This window comes from Otolemur garnettii, unplaced genomic scaffold (assembly GCF_000181295.1).
Source record: "Otolemur garnettii isolate 467f Iridium unplaced genomic scaffold, OtoGar3 scaffold00004, whole genome shotgun sequence".
NCBI lineage: Eukaryota > Metazoa > Chordata > Mammalia > Primates > Galagidae > Otolemur > Otolemur garnettii.
In genome coordinates, this window is record NW_003852399.1 from 9,820,627 (window position 1) to 9,841,034 (window position 20,408).

The 20,408-nt window shown below is 41.4% G+C and overlaps 1 protein-coding gene and 1 pseudogene across 1 annotated transcript in view; one reads left to right on the top strand and one right to left on the bottom strand.

Moving 5' to 3' along the window:
- Positions 1–20,408, bottom strand: part of DEPTOR (DEP domain containing MTOR interacting protein) — a 158,478-nt gene that overhangs the window by 86,932 nt on the left and 51,138 nt on the right. The window contains exons 2-3 of the mRNA XM_003782380.3: positions 14,382–14,560; positions 12,651–12,774 (exon numbers count right to left, since the gene is read on the bottom strand). Of these exons, the coding sequence (XP_003782428.1) occupies positions 12,651–12,774; positions 14,382–14,560 (303 nt within the window). The remainder of the gene's footprint in view (positions 1–12,650; positions 12,775–14,381; positions 14,561–20,408) is intronic.
- Positions 15,220–16,243, top strand: LOC100940663 (annotated as a pseudogene).

The following is a 20,408-nucleotide window of genomic DNA, read 5'->3' on the forward strand; positions in this document are numbered from 1 at the left end:
TTACTTTATGTTTTATTGTGATATGCATAACACAAGATTTACCATTTTAGCCATTATTAAGAGTACAGTTCAGTACTATTAAGTACATTTACTTTGTTGGGCAACCATCACCACCACACATCTCTAGAACTTTTTCATCTTCCCAAACTGCAACTCTGCACCCATTAAACAATGACGCCCCATTCTCCTCTCCCTCTCTGACCCCTGACAACTACTATTCTACTTTCGGTCTCTGTGAATTTGACTACTCCAGGTGTCTTATATAAGTGGGATGTACAATATCTGTCCCTTTTGTGCCTGGCTTATTTCATCCAGCAAAATGTCCCCAAGGTCCACTGTGTTATGTCGCATGTGTCAGAATATTTCTCCTTCTTATGGCTGGGGAATATTCCATTATTTGTATATACTACATTTTTTAAATCCATTCATCTACTGATGGACACTTGGGTTACTTCTACCTTTTGGCTATTAGAAATAATGCTGCTATGAACATAAGCATGCCAATATCCCTTCAAGATCCTGCTTTCAATTCCTTCAATTCTCACCAGCAATATGTAAGTGTCCCAATTTCTTCATTTCTTCACTAGTACTTTTTCTATTGTTTTAAATCCTAATGTTGCACACAACCCCCAACCCCACCCATCACTCTTTTTTTCTCCAACTGTTCTGTGTTTCCAGATGTATTTTACCACCTCCCCTTCCTAGTCCCTGGGCATAACCAAATGCACAAACACTGACTAGTTCTATGCCCAGGGAAGAGGGTTGAGCTCTTTGGATGAAACTAGCCGCAAGGCTGCCTCCTGAGACAACCCCCCTCCACGCCCCACAGGCTGAGGTTACTGCTGTGAGCGATGAGAGCCAACAGTTAGGTAAGCTATGGCTGGTTATTTTCAATATATAAACACACTCTCTGGCATCCTTTAAACTATACTTATAATTTATATGGCAATGTTTACACAGTAAAAGTACTTGAAAATGACTGCAGCATAAGACTTTTGTTAAGATTTAAAATTAGAAAACACGAAGTTTTCTTTATATCCTCTTTTTAGTCCTCAGGATCCTGATGGACAAATTAGTAAACATGTGAATAACCAGTCAAGCAAGACACACAGCTTGGCATGGCTGGCGCTAAGGAAAGGAAAGAAAATAAAGACAGAGACAGAGAGGGATAGAGACAGGAAGAGAAAGAAAGGAAGAAAAGAAAGGCAGAAAGAGAAGGGGAAAGGAGATTATTAGGAGTCTCCAACCAGGAAGTACGGTACAAGCTCCATAGTTGACCTAATTCTCATAGACCAGACATGCACCACATGTACATATCAGGGCAGGAGGCCTAGTTCCTTATATTATAGTTCCTCTGTATGTTAACCAGTTTGTCACAGTCCCTTGGGTGGTCAATTTACTTCTACTATATTTACGTATTTTGACACAAATTTCCTAAGGTGCACATGAACAATGAAACTGCTAAAATTTTTGTTCTAAAATTGGTGTTAAATATCCTATGAGAAGAGATGATGGTCCTTTAAAAATTGAAGTTTTATAGAACTTGTAAACAATTAACCCCTTTTCTCAAACCTTATAGAGAATCCAGTTTTCTAGTTTATAACATATCCTGCCCAAAAGTTTGCTACCCTTTATGAGAAATAAACCTCTCTTATTCCAAAGTATAAAGCTTTTCAAGTTAACAAATTATGACCATGAAGGGGAGCAGGGTGGCCCCATTTCCCCCCAGCATGATTGAAGGTCAAGGCACTGACATCTGTACAAATTCCTTGACCTCCCGGAGGAAGACTCTGGAAGCTTCCCTGGATCCCAGATCTTCCACTTTTAGTACAGAGATCTCAGAGACTTTATTTCTCTCCACCTCTTCCCTTCATTCCCTTCTAGATTTGGTTCCTTCTATTCCATACCCAGGAGGAATGTCTTTGTTAGCCCCGGTTTGGGGGCAGGCCACCCCAGTTTCCCTGTCTCTCCCCACGCTAGACCCTGGAGGGAACGTCTCTGTAGGTCCAGGGCCTAGCTGGATTCAGCTGCTCCCTAATGGTTTGGGAGGACCCTCTCAGGAAGAGAAGTACAGCCATAATAACTTTAGTTCTAAGAAAATGGTGTCCATCAGGGTAGAGGGAAGCAGGAGGGGGAAGGTGGGAGAAGGGAGGATAATTGGTAGAAGAAGGGGGGAAAAAAATAAGAAAGAAAATGGTCTCTGTGACACTGTCAGAAACCCTGAGAGGGGATGCTAAGAAAGGGATTTCAAGGGGGTGGAAGGGAAACCTGACCTGCTAAGCCAGTTAGCCTGGGGGGCACATAAGAATGTGGGTACAAGGTAACATAAGTAACCAATGACCAATAGAAAGAGACCATAATCAATGACCAAGAGAAAAGGGCAATACTGCCTGAAGATGCGGAGAGGCCAATGAAAGACTTGTGGCCAATTTCAAATGAAGAGGGTATTTATACTCCTGCAGGGCTCTGCCCACCCCCTTCAATCTTTCATGAGAAGGACCCACTTCCAACTCTCTGTGGAAGTGCTCTAAGCTTTTTCTTTGTCCTTCTTAAATAAAATTCTCTTTGTTACACTGAAACTTGTGCAGGTTACCTTTGCTCTCTATTGACGTTCCCTGCGCTGCTCCAGTTTTATTTTCTATTTCCGTTCATTTTTTCTTTCAATTACCACAGTGCCTTGGTTGAACTTTCTAGCTCAGCTGAGTAATCAAACCAGGCCAGCTAGGTTTGGGGAACCCCCAACCCCCAACAGATACTAGTGACTAACATACTAAAAAGTATTAAAAAGTCTTTTTGTTTTTTTTTGAGACAGTCTCACTTTGTTGCTCTCAGTAGAGTCCCATGGTGTCATAGCTCACAGCAACCTCAAACTCTTGGCCTCAAAGCAATTCTCTTGCCTCAGCCTCTCTGATAGCTTGGACTACAGGTGCCCACCACAGCACCTGGCTATTTTTTAGAGACAGGGTCTCGCTCTAGCTCAGGTTGGTCTTGAACTCCTAAGCTCAGGCAATGGACCGGCCTTGGCCTCCCAGCGTGCTGGGATTACAGGTGTGAGCCACTGCACCAGCAAAACGTTCTTGTAAATGTTTGAACTCTAACCTAAAATAATGCAAAGCTCTGCTGACCATAATAAAATCTTAGGAGACCTCTAATTGATCTGTGCATCCAATTAAAACAAAGAGACTATCAAACCTTTAGAAACAATGAAGATAATGCTATAATTGGTTTTTCAAGTTTTCCAAATGGAATGCAAAGTCTCTCACAGAATCCTTCAAAGAGGGTGACTGAAAATTAAAAGTGACTCCCCCCCCAAAAAAAAAGAAAAAGAAAAGAAAAGAAAGAAAAAAAGGCACATTCAAAATGTTCTTTCTTCTCCTTCCATCTCTGCCCCTAAACAATCACCTTTTTTCTCAACTAGTTAAAAAAAAAAAAAAAAAAATGCTCCAAATGTTGACCTTTGTTTTTTATTTCTGCTTAGAAAGCTCCAGGAATACACTGCCACAGTTTAGCATGACTAAACTGATTCATTCCTAGAACTACAAAATTGACTAAAGAAAGTATGGATGATATGTTTGAATTGGGGGGTTTCCTTTCCCCTCCTTTTCCTAATTGGCTATTGTTTTTTCTTCTCTTTTGTCTATCTCCAAGGACCTCTGACCCAAATTTCTCCAAAACTAACAGGTTTTATTTGTATTTATTTTTTCTTTGAGGCAGAGCCTTACTCTTTTGTTCAGGTAAGAAGAGTGCCATGGTATCAGCCTAGCTCATAGAAATTTCACACTCTTGGATTCAACCCATCCCCCTGCCTGAGCCTCCTGAGAAGCTGGGACTACAGGTACCTGCCATCATGCCCTGGTTAATTTCTTAATTTTTCTGTCTTTCTTTTTTTATGAAATAGAGTCTCACTATGTTGCCCTCAGTAGAATACCATGGCATCACAGCTCACAGCAACCTCAGACTTGGGCTCAAGCGATTTTCTTGTCTCAGGCTCCCAAGTAGCTGGATCTACAGGTGCCTGTCACAATGCCCTGCTATGTTTAGAGATGGGGTATTGCTCTTGCTCAAGCTGGTCTTGAATCTGTGAGCTCAAGGCAATCTACCCAGCTAGGCCTCCCAAGTGCTGGGATTATAGGCATGAGCCACTGTGCCCTGCTCTGCCTCTTAATTTGTTAATTTTTTTATTTTTAGTAGAGATGGGTCTCATTCTTGCTCAGGCTGGTCTGAACTCCTGAGCTAAAGGGATCCTCCCTTCTGCGCCTCCCAAATTGCTAGGATGATAAGCTAAGGTGCTAAGCCTGGCCTATCAATTTGTTTTTCTGCTTTTCAATCCCTAAATGACTTTGAATTTCCTGTCCTCTTCCCGCTATGAGTTGCAGAAGAAAGAGGCATGTGAAATGATAAGGGCCAATTTGAGGGATAAAATGGTCTAACAAATTGCTTATTTTTTTGTATAACTAATTGCTACATGTCTACATAACTAATTGCTAGGAATCTGTAACAAAAAACAAGACTACAGTAGCTCAGCACTTATTGATAAGTTCATTTTATAACCTTGTTTTTAGCTGTTAGTTTTCAACTATATTGCTTCAAAAGTTTTAAGAGAGTGATGGGTGCCTGTCTACCCCCATTCCCATCTGGCCCAAATGTTTAATGGACTGTCAGCTGTCTAAACTTCTCCTGGGCCACAAAGGTCCCACTGAAGGCCTAGATGCCATTCTACCCCCATCAATGATGGAACAAAATAAAGTCTGGCCATCCTAGTGGCACTGGAATACCTTGGCCAAAATGGGGGAACTATGAACTAAAAATGAAATCTTAACCCCCCTGCTAAGTGCATGGACCCTTCTCAGCCAAGGGAGTCCCAGAAACACCTTAAAATCAAGCTGTCAGCCATAGTGAGATGGGAGAGATAAAGCACAATCTCCTGCATATGATTTCCCTTCATAAATATTCATGCCTCTTCTTATAACTTGTTGAATATGTATATTTGCCTCACTCGGTATCAAACCCTGCTCCCTTTCGTCTCTTTGAAGCAGGTGTGCCTGGCTGCCGGCCGGGGCTCTGCTTCCCAATCTGTTGGAATGTCCACCCAACAGGTTGCTATCCTTTATGAGAAATAAAGCTCTCCTTTTTCCAAAGTATTAACCTTGTTAATTATCTTTTTTAATTGACACATAGCATTTACTTCTGAAAGTTCAACAGTGAAAACTATAAGATAATTTTGGTTAACACACACACACACACAAATACGGAAATAACAGGAGTGGTAAGGATAATTATCGCTACCTTAAAGATCAGGTACAAAATCCAATTAATTTGCGTATTCTGTGTTAGCTGGAGAAGCTAATTCTCCATGGGTCTCTGGGGTTTCTTCATCGTTTACATACAGAAACGCTGACAGCTTTTGTTCCAGACTAGCTTTTGTGAACAGACTTGAGAGGTAAAGATAGTTTCCCCCTCTGGAGAAAAAAAAAAAGCAGATTTGTTTCTGCCAATATATGGAAGGTGATGGCTCCCTCTGAGACAGACAGCAGATTTGCTTGAAGACCATTATAACATTTTCAGGTTCCTGAAGTTTAGGATGCCTCTTCTGTAAAATGACTTAGTGTCAGTCATTCAGTGTGCTATTTTGTGGGAAATAAGAGTTAGGACCTGAGTCATCAAAATGATACTCTGGCTACTGCTATTGCTCAGAGTAATAAGCCATCTTGGTTTTAACCCGGGGTCTTGTGTTCTTCTGTCATCATCCACGAAAACTTGTTAGCCTACAAGTGGGGTAAAAATCTCTGCCTCTACACAGTTCTTAACATTATACACAAAATAGCAAAATCATCCCTGGTGACACAAATAAAATACACAGTTAGAAAAAGTAACAACTTTTAACCCACATTCCAATCTTAGGACAGACATTCTTCAAATAAATCAAGAAGGCAGGAAATGTTTATTTCAAGAGTCTGTGACACTATCGCTTGGACAGCACAAGTAAACTGAGAAAATGCACATAACACATCAGAAAATATTTTTACTACAGTTTATAAAATAGTCAAAAGTTTTGGTTTTTGTTTTGTTTATTTTGAGGCAGGGTCTCACTCTGTTGCCCAGGCTAGAGTGCCATGGCATCAGCCTAGCCCACAGCAACCTCAAACTCCTGGGTTCAAAGTGATCCTCCTGCCTCAGCCTCACAAGTAGCTGGGACTACAGGTGCCCACTACAACATCTGGCTATTTTTTCTATTTTTAGTAGCAATAGGTCTAATTATTCTATTTTTAGTAGCAAGGCATCTCCCTCTTACTCAGGCTGGTTTGGAACCACTGAGCTCAAGGAATGCTCCCACCTCAGCCTCCCAGAGTGCTAGGATTATAGGTGCGAGCCACCATTTCTGGCCCAGAAGATATTTTGAAAATAAAACTGGAATCAATTTGCAGAATACAGGATCTCAGTTTGAAAAACACTCTACACTGGAAATGGAGGATAGTCTCAAAAGCATAGGACTTTTTATTCATCACCCCAGCTTCCTATCTTAGGGTCTATATGGATTATTAAGCCTCTCTATAGTTCATGTCCCCTATTTCTGCAAGGGGATTAATTGTGCCAGCTGGGTAGAACTCAGTGTTGCACAGAGGATCAAACAAATTAGCGTGTAAGATGCTTCGTGAACTCTAACGAGGCCTGACAAGGTGAACCTCTGGCTATTGTTGCTTGTCATTAAAAGCTCTGTGTAGCTCTTTCATGGTACAGCTCAGCAGCTCATAGCAATCACAACATGCGGAGTCCTTTGTTCCTTTAACAAACATTTATTGTCCCAAGTACTGGAGAGAGCAGGAGAAAGCCCCTGAGGCAGATGGCAGGGAAACCTCTGATAAGACAAACCACACAGCCCTCTGGATACACTGCGTCCTTTTATTTCTCTTTGGTCTTGTACAAGACAGCATGAAGGAAGAAGCAGATATCTAACTGCATACGGGCATGGTGAGGCAATTCTGGAATCAGGTGTAAACTCCCAAGCTGGGTATATAGACTGCAGGAGCTAGTCAGAGAAAATCCTGCTGCTGAGAAAATCAAGGTTCTTCAGATGAAAAATCGGACTAACGTCTCTATGAACCAGTCCTAGAAGAGAGTTAATTCTGTATGAACACTGAGGTCAAATTGGAATCGAAAAATCTCTCACTCTGAAGATGAAATTAAAGTTGGTTTAAAACATGCATTTCAACTAATTAGGTATGGTAAGGAAAGTCCACATTGTATCCCAAGCTCATATTCATTTTTATAGTTAATTCTATACAGAGCACTTGATAATCCTGAGTTCATCTTTTTTCTTAAAGAAATTTTTGTTGCCAAGAGATGAAAGGCAGTCAAGATTTTCAGTTTGGAAGGTACAGCCAAAGCACCTTCCACCACCTAAAGGCAACAGGTGCAGATTTATTCAATGTTGTTCTTTTAAGTGATGGATATTAATCCTGTTTATAAAAGTTTCCTTTGAAAACTAAAACTTACACGTTGGGATAAAAAGGAGACTTACATTCATGTTTGAGTGTCTGAGATATTGGTGCCCATGCAAAATTCAATGGGAAACTGTAAGTCCCCCAGGAGAGATGTTATGCTAGGCCTGTTCTTTGTGCCCTTGGTCCATCAGCTGGCCATGGGGAAGACTTGATGGTCCTTGTTGATGAAAGCGCTTTGGTGAACTTTGTCTAAATAAGAAAGACAGGGCCTCAACTTATAAGCCCCCACCTGCTTTCTCCTACGCTCCCCAAGCTGGCGGCAGGAGATGAGCATTAGCATAGCCCTTTCCTCAGAGGTAGGCCCTGTCGTGGGTACGTACACACAGGAGTCCATTTTATCCCCATCGTCTGTGAGGTCAGTATAGTCACTCTCTCCATTTACCAGAAAGGGAAAAAGAGGCAGAGAGAGGAGAAGCCATTTGCTCCAAGGCATGAAGCAAGAATTCATCCCCAGGTAGCCTGACTCCTGGGTGTGGGGTCCTAACTGCCATGCTCAGCTGCATGCTGCAGTAACAGGTTAAACAAGAGAAATAGGTGTCCTGTATTTATGTCATGGGTCAGCACTCTAATAGAGGCGGTTTACATTTCCTAGGCTTGCCAGGCACTGTGCAGATGGATCTCAGTTAATCCTCCCAAGAGCTTTCCAAATGGGTCCTGGCCTTTTCCCCACTAATGACTGTGCATCAGAAGGATTAGGCAACCAGCTCAAGGTCATACAGCAAGCAAGTTCTGAGGCTGGGATTGAAGACTGGGGCTGTGTGATTCCAAGGCCAAGCCTGCTGTCACTGTTACTCACTGTGCAGGAGAAGTCAGGCCACCCGTTTCCCTAAAACTTCCCTTGCAGTGTGACAAGCAGAAAGGGCCAGCGTCTGGCCTGTTTGGTAGCGTTTGTTCCAGCACCTCAAAGTAAGGAAACTGGAGTGACACAGACACGCAGAGACGGCAGAGTCACTGAAATGCTAGTTTTGAGACCCAGCTTTGTCCTACAAAATAGCAGCCTAAGCAACACCAGCATGTTAGAAGGTCAGGGAACCCGAAACGAACACAGTTCAGCAAAACCTCAGAAACCACCATGTCTCACAAAGTCCTATTAATAACGCAGAACAAACACAAGAAGAGCCCAAAGGAAATAGTGACAGTTCAGCCAGCCCCTGAGAGCTGTGGGAAAGCTGCGGAGATGGCAGCAAGTACCTGCCCTAGGTCCAGGCCTCATTCCTGTCCCCTCACACTGCACCAGCACCACACAGAAATTACTCAATGTCAGAGGGTCCCGGATGCTCCCTCTGAAAAACGGGCCAGCAAGGCGAGGCTCCGTTCATTTTCAAAGAAAGTTTAGGTAAAATAATCTAAAGGAAGTGCTTTAAGACGTTTAAGTCACAAATAATAAGCATTGTTATTTTTATCATAACTGTGGAATACTGTATCTATCTACCATGAAGGAGAAACACTTTACTCTCATTTTCCAATGTCTACTTTAAGATCATACATTTTCAGTGAACTTTTATAGACTATCCTAGACCCTGATAACATGTACATTTATTATTATACTTCAAGGTTAAGTACATTTTGAAGTAAATGCTTATTTCATTCACTTAATCTTTACCAAAAGATACAGAAAGAATTGTTTAATAGTGGCAACAAGTTTGGGCACGGGGTTCCTGGGTTCAATTTTCAGCTGTTACTTACTAGTAAGATTACTCTGGGTAAGAGATTTGACCTCTCTGCCACATTTTCTTCATCCATAAAATGGGGACAATGATAGGATGTAACTTGGAAATGGGTATGATGATTTAATAAAGTGCATTGGTCATGATATCTGATAGTCAGCAATAAGCAAAAGTCTACGGTTATTATCTTAAAAGGCAAATAACAATAGGAACATATATTTGGCAAAATCTTCATTCACAAATGTTAGAGTTATTCTAAAGAAACGTCTGGCTAAAAGAATGCAGGAAAAAACACTTCAGTATTAAAGTAAAAAAAATACCTGAAAAGATAATCTCCAAATAAAACCAACTATTCACTTTTAATGTTATAAAAAGAAAGTATCTAAAACATAGAAAACAATAGTTTGAGCTGAATTCATAGAAAAGATACCCTAGAAAGTAAGGAAAACAGATAAAAAAATAACTAAGTGCATACACTAAGAATAACTGGTCAAACAGATAAACTGAACTATCAATTCCAAACGTTCCAAAGTCTGATCCACATGTGTTTCAACAACCAACAGTAGGGGCCAAGTTTTGCAAGGTGACAGCTGTGTCATTGGAGGTTATGTAGTCACTAAATTACTTTTTCCTAGATCAAATTTCACAAGGAGGTGGAAAAAATACATTAATATGGAAATTGAGACACTGAACACCAAAAACTAGAAAGTCAACCACACACAGAAAAAGTACAGCAAGATCGATCAACTCAGCTACAACTTTATGCAGACTTTTAAGCCCGTGGTATGCCATAGGAGATACAAAGAAGGTCATCCCCATCCTTAAGTTTCCTAGCCTAATGCAATAAATATTCAAAGTCTAAATTTTAATACAGGTCTTTTGTTTCAGTGAAGTTTTAAAAATTTCACAAAATTAAAGTGGTAAAAATGTTGTTACCTAGGTATCTTGTATCATGCGTAAGTCAGAGCTTTCAGTGTGTCTGTCACCAGAATAGTGCTCATTGTCCACCACAGGTAAGTTTTTATTCCATACCCCTCCCCACAACCTCCCCCGTCCTTGGTTTCCAGTGTCCTTCATGTCTCTTTGTGCCCATGTGTACCCATGATATAGCTCCCACTAATTAGTGGGAACATATGGGTCTTTGATGGGGTAACATGCAGGATGGGCACCTGAAGAGGGTATAGAAGGATTTCCCGTGAAGGTCATAGCTAATGTTTAAGCGAGGGGAATCAGAGTGATCTGGTGAAAGGAGTGAGAGCAGCAGAAAGAGTCCTCTAGGCAAAGGGAACAAACAGCATATGCAAAAAGTATATCAGATTCCTACTCCCTGCTCCAGTCTTCAATTCTTACCATGGCATTAAGGGCCCTATATGGACTGGGCCCTCATGTCCTACAACCAACAGAATCTATGCTTATTATTACAAAAGGCAAACAACAATAGTACCACATATTTTGTAAGACTATCCACTTCCTGCCCTCCAGACACTCTGGCCCCATTTCTGTCCTTAACTTTCTCAAGCACTTTCCCACTTGAAAGCTTTCATCTGCACTGTTCCCTTGGCAGGGATGCTTATCCACCAGGGATCTGCAAAGCTCATTTTATTCAAATGTCACTTCTCCGGGAGGTCTTCCCTGACCCCTCAATCTAAAATACCTTACTTCCTTCAGTAAGTCTATTTTTCTTTCTAGCATTAACTACTGCTTGTCTCATACTACATTGCATTTCCCCGTAAGGCTGGCTTCTTCAACTGGAATGCAAGCTCCGTGAAGACAGGTGCGTTTCAAGTGCCTATAACTGTGCCTGGCATGTGGTAAGGTTCAATACATATTTGCTAAATGATTAATGATTTAATAAATCTCTTATAGGTGGAAAGGCCCCTTAGGTGGTCCCGAGACACATAGTTTAGTCTGGCTGGACCATAGGATAGAAAGGAAGATGCGACAAAAGATAAGGCTAGAGTTAAGTCTGTTGTCCGAAGTTACGAGCATCTGTCCTTAACTGTCCTTATTATCTTGCCATCCTATCCTTCCTATCAGCAATACTAGTTTTCTATCAGACATTTTCAATTACTGCTAATACCAGCCCCATAGTGTGGTTCCCCAAATCCCGAGGCATAGACTGTAGCCAGAGAAAAGCATGCAGAATCCCCTGGTCTCCATCGGACTGCATGTTTTTGGCAGCATAGAACCTTGGAGTTTGAAGAAACCATCACGGTTATCTAAATACCTACCACCTATTAGAATTCTACAAAGGGAACTAAGAAAGTAAATGAAAACAGCCAGCAACAAAATATAAACACACACTCAAGTATACAAAGGGAGGTGTTGATTCCTTTCCATTCAGATGCACGTGAGTCAGGAAGATGAGGGGTTTTTTACACTTCAATATAGATTGCAAGTGACAGGAGAACTAGTGCAAATTAGGACATTAAACGGTGAGATACTATCAGCTCCAGAAACACAGGCAAATAGAACTGGGCCAGAGAGCAAAGCACAGAAAGGTCAGAATCGAGGGTGCTCAGCCGTATCGTGTTCATATCAGGAATGGCTGTTTTGTCTGTAGGCTCCTGCCACACCCCAGAGCTCCTGAGCTAAATACTTAAGTACATGACACAGTTTACCTTTTTAATCCCCACAACCATCTCTGTTCCTCCATCATTTATGAGGACATTGAACTTTACAAAGTTCAGGTGGCAGGGCTGGAGTCCAAACTCTGGCTCTCAATCATCACACCACTTAACCGGAACACTCAGACATGGCCCTGCCCCTGCCCCCACCCCTCTTACAGCAGGCTCTTTCATGTAACCGAGAGGTATCTGTCAACTCCTTCAAGCCTTGTAAGGCACCCAGGGATTAGGAGTCATTGCTTCGCATTCATTTCTCTGGTGGATACCCTGGCAGGATGGGAAAGAGGCCAGGGAAGTAGCAGATCAGCTCAGAGACAGACCACTGGGGGGATCTAAGACCCACCAACTGAATTTTCCTGGGCTACAGAATCTATTCAGCTCTTCAAAAGAGCTGAGAGATTATTCCTGGCAGACATCCTGCTCTCTGAAGTTCTGTCACTGCTCTTCCCCGGGCCTGCCCTGAGTGTCCCCTGCACATGGCCCTGCTTATTTAGCCATTTACAAACCTGAACCTCTGAGTTACACAACAGCAATTACAAGAGAAAAAGGGTATCTGAATCGTTTGATGACAAACATCAGTCTATCCTTTTGTTTTTACTTCTGGGGTTTTGTTAAATCAACTTAAATATAGAAAATAATATTTAAATAAGTTCTTTATTAAGAATGTTATGAAATTGACTTAATTTCTGGCAATGAGAAAAGCAAATGGCTGAGAGTTTTCCCATATGAAAAGGAACAATTATGTAATCAGCCCACGTGGAGAAACCAGGCTGAAGTCAACACGATGAGAGACTGAAATAGCCCTGCTTCTCTCTACAAGTCAGGACTGCACAGGGATTTCAGGTGGGACATACTTCTCATACAGCCTCTGTCCTCTCATGAAGGCCTTCACTTCATTGTCCAGTGGGAACGTGCCGTCATCTTTTCTGAAGCGGTAGAAGAGTTTGACATCCTTGAATTCCTTGTGCTCATCACACACTGAAAAACAATATGCACAGAGAAGCATGTGAGAAAAAAATCACGGATTCAATTATTCCAGTGATCCAAGATGCTAATGAATAACTGTTTCTCTAATTCTTCAAGCACACAAGTATCTGCTATGTAAGTTAATACATGTATTTACACAGAAGCTGGTACAGTGTAAATGCTCAGTATTATTAGCAGCACCATCATCATTATTATTACCTATTAAGAGGTTCACAAAATTCAATTCATCATTCCACAAACTCTTTTTTCCTGCAGACCAAATCTCACTCTTTGCCCTGGGTAGAATGCCTTGGTATCCGGGCTCATGGCAACCTCAAATCTGGGGGCTCAGGAGATCCTCTTGCCTCAGCCTCATGGGTGGCTAGGTCTACAGGTGCCTGCCACAAAGCCCAGCTAGTTCTATTTTTTTTTTTTTTGTAGAGATGGTGTCTTGCTCTTGCTTAGGCTGGTCTCAAACTCCTGACCTCAAGCAATCCTCCTGCCTCATCTTCCTAGAATGCTAAGATTACAGGCAGGAGCACTGTGCTTGGCCCCCACAAATTCTTTCTGAGTATGATATTGGGCTATGAATCAGCCCCAAAGAATGTGGAATCTAGTGAGATGAGGAGAAATGTCAACATGTGATTAAAATGTGGTATGACAGGCTAAAAAGGTAAGGAAAAAGCACAGTGTGAGCACAAAGGAGGAGAGCCCCACATCCCAGGAACGTAGGAACTTGGCTTTGAGAAATAGAAGCTTCCCTGAGCAATGTGCATGTTAAGTGGAAGCCTGAAGGATGACAGAATGAGTAGAAATTGAGGCCAAAATGAAGAGAAAGGGTATTCCAACCCCAGAGAACAAAAGCATGTGCAAAGGTTGAGGATAGGGTGATAGATTTCAAGGAGACATGTTCATGAATGTTTACCAAACCATTGAAAGTAACAGAATATGCAGCAACTACCCAAATGTACATCAGTAAACATAAGATAGCCTAATTATACATGAACAAACAAGAGATACACTATCTACATGGATTAATCTCATAGTATGTTGGTTAAGTTGCAGAAGAGTAAACATACATATCTGTAATGATTTAAAACACATAAAATGGCTAGGCAGAGTGGCCTATGCCTACAATCTCTGGACTTTGGGAAGCCAAGGCAGGAGGGTGATTGAAGCCAGAAGTTAAGACCCCCATCTCTACCAAAACAGAAAAATTAGCCTAGTGTGGTGGCGTGTGCCGATGGTCCCAGCTACTTGAGAGGCTGAGGCAGAAGGATTGCTTGAGCCCAGGAGTTGAAGGCTACAATGAGCTATGAACACGCAACTGCTCTCCCGCCTGGGAGACAAAGTGAGACCCTCTCAAAAAACTAGAAAACACAAAAACAAGAAAAAACACAAAAAATAATATGATATGTTGCTTAAAGATGCATGTGTAGAAAGGAAACAAAGAAGTACATGCCCAAATGCCATTTGGGGGCAAGAAGGGCGTCTAATTAGGGAGAGAGACACAAGAAACAAGACAAAGCAAAACGTTTTATTCTTAAGTGTATATGTTATGAGAAGATGTAGTCATTCATTTTCTCTCAAGTCACCTTGACTGCTGCCTACTTACTCACCATGATGAATAATGCCCCGGTCTGCTAATTTCTGCATGAGTTTAATTGCCGTCTCTCTGTCAGAAGCCTCTTTGTGTTCAATCAGCCAGTCAATCAGTTCTTTTGCAACAAAACAGTTTGGGTAGGTCTTGAGATGATGTCGTCTATCTTTAATAACCTTTTCTTCATGCAGCCTGAGTCTGGAAGAAAAATTAGCAATCACTTTAGGAATGTTGATGACAGCACAAATTATTAAACCATCCCAGAGAGCAATAACAAAACAGAAGCTCTAAGTGCATTGGAGGTCATTAACTATTTTAGATGATTTCCATGCTGTCAGAGCTCAAAGGCTCCAGGAAGTGATTACACCCTCTAATCTAGAGATGAACCAGGTAAAGGAGAGAGGGAAACAACCACAGCCAATCACTGAGAAGAGTGAGAAAAGCTCTGTCACACCCTACTCTCACATACTCCCCTCTCTTTCTCTGTCCATCTGTGAGGTTACTCCTTCAACCAACCAAAAAACAAAAACTCTAGAAACTTGGTGGAAATAAGGTACCCCTCTTCATCACAAATTGCTCAGGGTCCACCATCCTTGCATTCATTCATATAAACATTAATGAGTGCCTACTATCTATTTCTGAGGTGCTACTGGACATTACAGATATAAATCAAAAAAATACACAGACAGGTAGTGGTTTCTGCATCCAGGTCTAGATGCTTCTGGTCTAGTGGGGTCCATCTAGGAGGGAATACTAGAGACCTACAAATGTTGGACAATGGGATTCAGCAGAGAAATGAGTCCCCCATTCTTCTTTTATCTGTCATTCACACTTCCCAACTGCTCTTCCACCACCCACTGTCCACATGTCTACCTTATTCCTCAATCTGGACTTTGGGGAACCTCCTCCCAAAAAGGCATCAGAAGGAAATGCCAAGTACAGAAACTTTTTTCAAGAAGTGGCAGCTCTAGAACAGGAAGGTTTTCTGAATAAGAAGACCCAACCCCCTTGCAAGGCATCTAAGTTGCACTTAGAACCTCCAAAGAAAGGCAGAAACTCCTAGGGGGGATGGCACTTGGAAGATCCCTCCCTTCCCCCCAAAGAAGAACAGTCCATGGACAAGAAAGCAGCAGTGTCTTGGCTGACTCATAGACCTTTGAAGAAGGATGATTCTGTTGTAGCTAAAGTAGATTTTCTGGGGGAGCCCCAGAGTGCCCTTCCAAAGATTACGAGCCACTCAACTCCCAAAAGAAAGACCTTTAGAAGGAATTCTCTCAGAAGAAGCCTCCTCAGAAGAATGGTTCACAGAACTCCACTCAAGCTCACTCAGAGAACAGATGCTCTGGACCATCCCAGAAGTTGCCAAAAAAGATGATAGCAATGTACTGTGAGATGGTGGATATAGGACCTTGGTTTCATGCAGCATTATCAACTGTAATGGAGATTTGCTTTAAGATGATTATATCCTTCCCCCCAGCCACATTGTGGATGACCAGACCTGATGGAGTGGTACCTGGAAATAGAACATGGTAAATGTCATAATCTTCAAGATTGCTTGAGACCAGATCTTGAAGATACTCACAGGGAAGACAGTGGTGGGACATGCTGTCCACAGTGATTTCAACACCCTTCAATACTTTCACCCCAAATCGGTCACCTGTGACACCTCCTATATCTTTTCCTCAACCAGGCGCTGACTGCTTAGACAGTGCCTTGCTGTGTCTCTGAAGAGAGCTTACCAAGAAGCTGCTGAACTCAGACATCCAGGGTGGTAAAAATGAACATTTCTCTTTGAAAGATACCTAGGCCACCATGGAGCTGTATGAATTGGTTGAAGTCAAGTAGGAACAGCATGGGACCCAGAATCCCCCCAAAGACTAGCAGCAGTGGGGATCTGGTGATGTGGGAGGCAAGGGCAGGCACCAGGAGAAACAGGGCAGTGGACCAATGGACAGCTCTGCTAGTTCCACATATCTGGAAAGTAAAATTGTTGAGGAAGAGAGCGGTTCTACCCTAGGCTTATTATCCACTGAATTTTACCTCAGGTGTTGTGTCCTGTGTTGTTAAATGCCCCATGGATGTGGGAGCTCCAAGTCAGACCCCAGTCCTATACAGTTTACCTCTTAAATAGTGAGTAACCAGAGGTTCCAGGGTGCTTTGTGCCAGTCAAGCTTTTTGACTTTCAAGGGCAAGGCACACTGGGAAATGTAGTTTCCCAAATTGTTTTACTACTAGGGTGACCATGCGTATCATTTTATGCTTTTTGCTTTTGAGTAATTAACAACACCCTATTTCATTCTCAAAAGTATCCTGGTAATATAACAAATTGTACGGTCACCTTATGGATCAAAGACTCTGCTTTTGGCTCAGAGTCTCTATCTGTGTCAGGATAATTGCCTTCGGAGGAGGCATGGCTGGTGAGGTTTAGTTCTCTTTAGGGTTACAAGGCAGTAAAGGTAAAAGCATAGCTTGGAAATCAACTTTTTTGACCTGGGGAAGCATTTTCTTTCCTAAGGTAAGAGAGGATTTATTCAATTTAGATTCTGATTGGTAGGTTAAAAAAGGATTTGAAGTATTTTAATGGTTTTGGTCTTCTTTTATCTTACTAAACCAAGTCTCTAAAAACTCAAACTATTCTCTCCATCAATTTTTACAACATAAAAGCAAAACAAACAAACAAACAAAAAACCCCCACAGATAAAGATTCTTGCCTTTGCAGGCATTATTTCCTAGTAGAAGCAACAGCTAATTTTCTTGTGAGCCTTACTTACTAGGTTCCAAGTGCTGGTGTGAACACTTTACAATGACTGACTCACTTAATGATCAGAACAACCTCATCAGAAGCTATTATTTGTATCCTCATTTTTTTTTTTTTACAGCAGAGAGACTTGAAGCCTCAGAGAGATTATTTAAGTGACTTTCCTGACACCATATAGCTAATAAGTGCTGAAAATTAGGTTTAAAACCTGGTGCTCTTGCTTAGACTCCAGATACTGTCTCTAGCTAGTGAGGAATAAATATAGAGAGATGGGTTAAAACTGTTGAACAACAACAACAACAAAATACAATTCATTTACAGGCCAATGGATTAGTGTAGAGAAAAGTGTTTCACCTGGGGCTTCCCCTACTTTCTCATAAACTTTCTCAAAAGAATCTTAAATCTGTTTTTTAAAATAAGATTCTTGATCAGCAGAGCAAGATGGTGGACAAGAAGGATTGTTTCACTGAGCTCTCCTAGAATGACTAAGGAAAAAGAGAGAAACCAGCCATAACTTGTGCAGGGATCTTACCCAGAGTCACAGCTCAGGGAGCACAGTGAGGAGGTGGTAAGCTGCATACAGTATATAATCTGGAGTGGTGGAAATCTGATGACTTGGGTAAGTGACTGCAACCAGCTGGGATCAGCTGGCTCCTCTCATGGAGGTCTGGGATGGGAGAAAGCCTTTCCAGAGTTTTGAGTTGTTGAGGGCAACTGAGCATTGAGTGGAAAGCTTGGAAAGAGTAGGCACACTTGAATGGTATACAACAACCAGATCTGAAAGTCAGCAGAAGTGGATTTCCTATAGGTTTGGTGGCTGGCAAGGCAACCATACTGAGAAGGTCACAGCAATCAGGGGCCTTCTATTGTGGGAAGATTGTGAGAAGACCTTAGCAGAGGCCTAAGGCATGGTCATTTTAATTCCTTCCAGGATCAGAACTCCACTTTTGGGACAGGCTGAAGGACTCCCACACCGTACAGGAACTGGAGTCAGGGTGCACGGTGAGATCTGCCCCTGAAGGATTCTTAGGAGCTTTAATGTCCCAACCTGGCAAGGTCTGAATGTGGAGAAAACAATTAGGCCATCAATGAAGGCAACTAAGTTTAAAATAAGGACCACAGAGGTTGCTGGCTGTGCTCTTCATCTTCTAAAAAAAATACAGCACCACCTGTATTTTCACAACATATTGTCATCAAGAGTGAGGACTTCTGTTTATTTGGCTACAAGGAAGAGTTTGGTTTGCTAAGGCTGAGGCCACTTCAAGACCTAAGCTCTGAGACAAGATAATTTGAAACTAAGGAGGAAGTGAGAAGGAAAAAGGAGGACAAGGAGGTGAAGAAGAAGAAAGAACACCTCTGAAGAAGAAGAGAAAGAACCAACAGAAAAATTCAGGCAACATGAAAAACCAATACAGAGGAACTCCCCCAAGGGACCATCAGATGGCTACTGCAGAAGACTCCACCTATAAAGAATTAATGGAATTGACAGAGGGAATTTAAAATATGGATGATAAAGACAATAACAGGAATGGATGAGAAAATGGAAAGACAGAACCAAAAATTGGACAAGAGATATGTAGAATATGGAAAGGATATGGTGGAGCTTAAAGAAATGAAGGGGACAATCAGTGAATATAAAGATGAAGTGGAAACTATCAAAAATAGGTTAGACCATGGAGAAGAAAGAACCTCAGAGTTAGAGGATAAAGTTTTCAAGTTAGCCAGGTAGTTAAAGAGGCAGAAAAGAAGAGAGAGAAAGCAGAACAGACATTTAGAGAACTATGAGACTCCATGAAGCATTCAAACATATGAATAATAGGGATTCCTGTAGGGGAAAAGGACTGTCCCAAAGAAATGGAAGCCCTGCTGGAGACTATCATAAATGAAAACATCTGAAGTTTTACTAAAGACCCTGACACACTCCTTTCAGATGGACATCAAACACCAGGTCATCTCAACTCAAGCAGAGCCTCTCCAAGACATATTGTAATGAACCTGTCCAAAGTCAAGATGAAAGAAAAAATTCTTCAAGCAGCCAGAAGTAAGTGCAAACTGACCTATGGAGGGATAGCCATTAGGATGACAGCAGATTTTTCAACTAAAATCTTCTAAACCAGAAGAGCATGGTCATCCACCTTCAATATTCTTAAACAAAACAATTTTCAGCCCAGAATCCTGTATCCTGCTAAACTAAGCTTCAAAATTGATGTAGAAATCAAATCTTTTTTGGATATACAAGCACTGAGGAAATTTGCCATAATAAGACCAGCTCTACAGGAAATACTTAGACCTATTCTCAACACTGACTATCACAATGGATCACCAACAAAGTAAATACCCAGAAGCTAAAGGTCAAAACTTAGCTTCCACAATGATGCAAAGGCTAAAACTATACAATGGACTTTCAGAAAAATAAGATGAATAGAACTTTACCATGTTTATCAATTCTCTCAATAAATGTCAATAGACTAAATTCACAATGAAAGAGGCACTGTCTGGCTTAATCAATAAAAAAGCACAATCCATCCATATACTGTCTCCAAGAGATACATCTATCCCTGAAAGACAAATCAAGACTCAGGGTTAAGGGATGGAAAACAGTATTTCAAGGAAATGTAAATCAGAAGTAAGGAGGGGTTGCAATCTTATTTTCAGATACAAGTGGATTTAAAGCAACTCAAGTTAAGAAAGACAAAGAAGGACACTTTATACTAGTCAAAAGAACAAACAATACAAGAAGACATTTCAATTTAAAATATTTATGCACCCACTAAAGAGGTTTCAGATTTATGAAATAGACCTTGATGGTTCTAAGCAATGTGATATCTCATAACGTTCTAAAAGCTGGGAACTTTAATAGCCCTCTGACAGAACTGGACAGATCCTCTAAACAGAAACCAAACAGGTGGTGCCTGTGGCTCAAGGAGTAGGGTGCCGGACTGATATGCCAGAGGTGGCAAGTTCACATCCAGCCCCAGCCAAAAATAAAAAAAAAAAGAAACCAAACAAAAATATAAAGGACTTAAATGTGACCCTAGAACAAATGAGATTAATAGATATATACAGAATACACCATCCCAAAGCTAAAAAATATACATTTTTCTCATCAGTCCATGGTACATACTCCAAAATCAACCACATCCTAGGATACAAATCAAACCTCAGCAAAATTAAAAGAACAGAAATTATACCTTGTATCTTCTCAGACCACAAGGCAATAAAGGTGGAACTCAACTCCAATAAAAACATTCATCCCAGCTCGGCGCCTGTGGCTCAAGTGGCTAAGGC